General features: G+C 42.8%; 1 protein-coding gene across 3 annotated transcripts in view; it reads right to left on the minus strand.

Moving 5' to 3' along the window:
- Positions 1-5,364, minus strand: part of LAMB4 (laminin subunit beta 4) — a 109,821-nt gene that overhangs the window by 2,134 nt on the left and 102,323 nt on the right. The window contains exons 32-33 of one of the 3 annotated variants that reach the window (XM_017546836.2): positions 5,147-5,320; positions 3,053-3,206 (exon numbers count right to left, since the gene is read on the minus strand). In XM_017546836.2, coding sequence (XP_017402325.1) covers positions 3,053-3,206; positions 5,147-5,320 — 328 coding nt within the window. Of the gene's footprint in view, positions 1-3,052; positions 3,207-5,146; positions 5,321-5,364 lie in introns of those variants that run through there. The other 2 variants (XR_005203143.1, XM_037745114.1) reach the window with 2 other exon arrangements.

Here is a 5,364-nt window from a genome sequence, read left to right on the forward strand (position 1 = left end):
GGCCAATGCACAGTGCTGACAAGTGGTCAGAGGATGGGAGGGTGAGCAGTCTCCATCCCAGTTCAGCATGGAGGTGTGGGCAGTTCTTCCATCCCTCAGCGCCAGGCTCCTGTGGGGCGGCCTCTTTGCTAACATTCTGGTGCTCACAGGGCTCTGGTAACATTCCTGCTTCTGTGGCCCCTTCAGGTGTAGGGAGGCTAGTGGCTTCTCACTGCTGCTGATCGCCAAGTACCTCCACACCCTCAGTGGGTTCCCTTCATTCTTGTGCATTCTTTGTAGTTCTTCCCATCAACAAGTAGAATTTACTTACCTTGTCCCTATCCCCGTATCCCCAGACCTGGGCTGGATTTGTAAGTTGTTTTAACCAATACAAAGCGGAAGAACTGATGTTGCAAGACCTCAAGAACCTTTCATCCTCTCTTGTCACAAGAGTGTTGTGGTGCCTTGAAACAACCATGCTGTAAAGCAGCCTGACATAACAGACCATGTAGCGAGAGTGCCAGCATCTCAGCTACACCTGGTCCCTAGCAGGCCATCAGCCAAATGCAGCTGCTTGAGAAACCCAAGTGACACCTGCTGAAGACCCATCCAGGCAACCCACAGAAAAGTAAGAAATGGTGATTATTTTAAGCCATTACATTCTGGGGTAGTTTATTATGCAGTGAATAAATAACAGAGACAACTCCGCTTCTAAATACTTAATCCAAAAGTATGCCCAAATATGCTTCCTGTTTCCTGCTGGTACCCCGAGTGATGCCAAGTTCTGTGGAGGGACCCTGGCTGCAGGCTGGAGTCTATTCCCCGCTCTCACAATGCTGTTGCTGCCAAGGGCCTCATACTGGGATCCAGGGCTTCTCTTCCTAACAGAGGGGAACAGGCACAGCCGTGTGGCTCCACCCCTTCTCAAGTGGCAGCATGGGGAATTCAGCCCAATCAATGTCTCATTTTTCTATCTTGCTGAGTTCTGAAAACAACCTCAAAGGGAAAAGGGAAAGGGCAGTAGAACGCCTTATTTTAGACCTCTCTGAGAAGTCCTCTGACCTAAACTTCTCTTCCAATCTCATTTTAAGAACTACAAAAGTTGTAGTCAATGGGGATCAGTAGAAACAATTTGGACTCTGACATAAAAACACAGGACAGAAATACTGTCCCCATGTTTTTGCTCCTGTAGTAAGGACCAAGTTCTAGGATATTAGAAACTGACTTTCGTGGTATTGTCTATGGAATGTAAGGTTAAAGAAATTTGTTTTTCTGAATCTTTCGTAGTATTTTCTTTTAAAAATTTTAAAGAAAATACATAAAAATGAAAAAAAAAATTACCCATAAGCCTGCTGCTTTTAAAACAATTATATAAGTGCAAGAAGCGGTGGTTTCTTTTTCACTCCCCTGCCTCCCTAGAGATAACTAATGTAAGCAGTTTGGTATGTATTTTTCCTGACTTTGGTCTGTACTAATCTTCCATTTTCAGTTTTTTCATGTCACAGTGATGATGTAAGTGGTTGTAAGGCCAAAGACTCATTTGATAATAAAAACCAAAAACCCCATTTATAAGTGAGGAGTTTGGGTTACTTTAATATTTTGAGAGTTACTTACACTCCTAGTTTTAAAGTTTTGGAAGATAGTAAATACAACCAACAGTAAAACTATACACTCATCATCTGATATTTCTTGATGGTTTACAGATAGTTAAGGATATGATGATTGCCCCCAAAACTTATGAATATCAATTGTGTTTAAAAAAAAAAAGATTCTGATTAGCTTTCTGATTGTACATAGTCTATGTTTTTTGTTTTGTTTTGTTTTTGAGACAGAGTCTCTTTCTGTTGCCCAGGCTGGAGTGCAGTGGCATGATTTTGGCTCACTGCAACCTCCCACTTCTGGGTTCAAGTGATTCTCCTGCCTCAGCCTCCCAAGCAGCTGGGATTGCTGGCATGTGCCACCAGCCTGGCTAATTTTTGTGTTTTTAGAGATGGAGCTTTGCCATGTTGGCCATGCTGGTCTCAAACTCCTGGCATCAAGCAGTCCCCCTGCCTCAGTCTCCCGAAGTGTTGTAATTACAGGCGTTAGCCATCACACCCAGCCTGTATTCTATGCTTACGACACTTTATGTGCATAAGAATGTCCATTTTAATCAAAATCCTTGTCCAGAATATGATTCTTTCTGGGTTGCTATCCAAAGATACATGCTAGATGACCTAGTGCCCTAGAGTCTATCTAGATGATATTGACTCTTTTGGAGAGTTATTTTCATGAGAGGTAAAATAAACAACATAGGTTAGAATAGCGTTTCTCAATCTCAGCACTATTGACATTTTGGGCAGGATAGTTGTTTGTTTAGGCAGTCATCTCATGCATTGTGGGATGTATAGCAACATCCCTGGCTTCCACCCACTGCATGCTAGTAGTAACTTCTAGAGTGACAAGCAAAATGTTTCCAGACATCTCACCCCCAATGAGAACAGAGTTAGGAAAAAAGGTCATTTCTCTCTCTCTCTCTCTTTTTTTTTTCTTTTTTTTGAGATGGAATCTTGCTCTGCCACCCAGGCTGGAGTGCAGTGGCATGAGCTCAGCTCATTGCAACCTCTGCCTCCTGGGTTCAAGCAATTCTCTTGCCTCAGTCTCCCGAGTACCTTGGACTACAGGTGCCTGCCACCATGCCCAGCTAATTTTTGTATTTCTAGTAGAGACAGAGTTTCTCCATGTTGGCCAGACTGGTCTCAAACTCTTGACCTCAGGTGATCCACCTGCGTTGGCCTCCCAAAGTGTTGGGATTACAGGCATGAACCATGGTACCTGGCCAAAAAAGGGCATTTCAAGGTGACCAAAGGAAATCTGTTTGTTTTGACTAATGCAAGGCAGATGCTCACTGACCTTTCTAGGCAAATCCATGCAAGTGGCTTCACAGTCCCCAAAACACAAGACCAATTTCTACTCATCTCTCCTCAGTGGATCCATGTGATAAAACTGTAAACTGACATTGGTATAAATTCTACCAGGAAGGTAGAATACCATGATGGTACCACATTGGCAGGACGGAAAAAAGAACAGATACCTGTTATTCTTCTTATCTTGTCCTCTGTATCTCCAGCCAGTTTTTCTGAAGCATCTTTTAGCTGTTTAACTTTTCCTAATGTTTCCTTTGTTAGTCCTGCAGTGCTTGCCTTACGTTGAAGAACAGCATATTGTTTTTTCAGCTCAACAAACTCCTGTAACAAGCAACACTCCCATCATGAGAAAATACGTATAAAGCATGTTCATATATGCATGATGATTCTCCTAATACCATTCATGGAAGGAATACAGAGGAAACCTTACTCCAGTCAACACGCTTGAGTCACTCTGATATGTCCAACAGAGTTTTGTTTGCATGTTTCTTTTTTCACATTGAAAAAAATCTCAGCTTCAATTAAAAATAAAACTCATTTGTTCGAAATACCAATTGTTATTGCCTTTTTTTTTGAGACGGAGTCTTCCTCTGTCATCAGGCTGGAGTGCAGTGGCGTGATCTCTGCTCATTGCAATCTCCACCTCCCAGTTTCAAGTGATTCTCCTGCCCCAGCCTCCCAAGTAGCTGGGATTACAGGTGCATGCCATCACGCCCACCTAATTTTTTTGTATTTTTCGTAGAGATGGGGTTTCACCATGTTAGCCAGGATAGTCTCGATCTCTTGACCTCATGATCTGCCTGCCTCGGCCTCCCAAAGTGCTGAGATTACAGGCCTGAGCCACCGCGTCCGGTGGTTATTGCATATCAAGGCAACTATTTCTGAGGCACCAACTGTTTGTCCTGTGCTACGTTGAGGTGAGATAAAGAGGACAGAAATGACCCAGTCCCATCCTTGACAAATCTTTGGTTCAGTTTGGTCGATCAGTTGTACATGTACAGTGAAAGACAGAGTGAGTGATGAAGATTTAGAAACAGCAAGGTTATGTTATTTGGTTGGCAAAAAGGTGAGAGAGAAATGAGGTCGGAAGGGAGGCAGGAGGGGAAGGAGAAGTGTTAGCATGGAGATCTCCCTTGGAAATAGAATGGAAATCTTTGGGTTAGCGTGTGTGTTGACAACCTAGAAGCTTAAGTCCATAAATAAAGGCCAGAGCCAGAAATGAAATACGGAAGTGGGAACAGCGTGAGTAGAAAGTACCTTTCTTAATCTCTGTTCCATAGAAAATGTTCCCAATTCCTGTCAGTGGAAAATTTACCCAGCAAATTGGGACTTAAAAGCAGAAGAAGAGATCAATTGTAAAAACACTAACATTTTTCTTTTAGTTAGGCAACTATATTAATACAACCAACCAAAGATTTCTTGCTAGGAAAATGAGTTGATAGGTTCTTTCAGCAACCTAAATTAATGGGCCACTTTCCATAACTGTTTAATTAACTCATTCTGATTTTTTGTAACTTGATCTATTCTCTTTGGCAGGTGACTTTCACTTATTGTTTCTTTATATGTTGTGTGACTGAATGAGAATAGAGAGAAAGAAAATGCAATACAGACAAACAACATAAATTGTGAAAGTTTGGAAGTTCAGAGTAAATTTGATTTATCGACTGTTTGACCAGGGTACCACTAAAAATAATAGGATAGAGAGATGGGGGAGAAGCTGCACTCAGTGGCTCACGCCTGTAATCCCAACACTTTGGAAGGTCGAGAAGGGCAGATCACCTGAGATTAGGAGTTTGAGACCAGTCTGACCAACATGGAGAAACCCCATCTACCCTAAAAATACAAAATGAGCCGGGTGTAGTGGTGCATGCCTTTAATCCCAGCTACTCAGGAGGGTGAGGCAGGAGAATTGCTTGAACCCGGGAAGTAGAGTTTGTGGTAAGCTGAGACTGCGCCACTGCATTCCATCCTGGGCAACAAGAGCAAAACTCTGTCTCAAAAAACAAAACAAAACAAAAAAACAAAAACCAGAGTTAGGGGAGGAAACACTCCAAATCTCCACATGATTTGGCCAGGGACTTCTGCCTTCTACAGATAGAAGATCCTTTGTGCATTAGGATCCCCTTGAAGATACACCATTGAGTCATGGACCAGCACTAAAGGAAACACTGAGAAACGGCAGAAGAAACCTGGGGTTAAAGGATTAACTTTCAAAGAAGCACTGTTTTCCTGCTCTTGGTGGCAGTAGCAGAACTAATGACCTTTTCAAGACTCCCAGCCTGGTGTTGGGCAGATTCAGCCTGAACTTTCGCATTGACAGCATAGTCTTGATGCTTTTGCAACTTGGTCTGCAGCAGGGAAAGTCCATCCTCCAGCCCCGATTGCTGCTTTGCTAACTCCAGCTCATTCTTCATTTCCCTGGTTTGATTTTCAGCCTGTTGTTGATTTAAAGACCAGAAAGGGAAGATCTCTTTATGAA

Source organism: Cebus imitator, unplaced genomic scaffold (assembly GCF_001604975.1).
Source record: "Cebus imitator isolate Cc_AM_T3 unplaced genomic scaffold, Cebus_imitator-1.0 Scaffold192, whole genome shotgun sequence".
Taxonomy (NCBI): Eukaryota; Metazoa; Chordata; class Mammalia; order Primates; family Cebidae; genus Cebus; species Cebus imitator.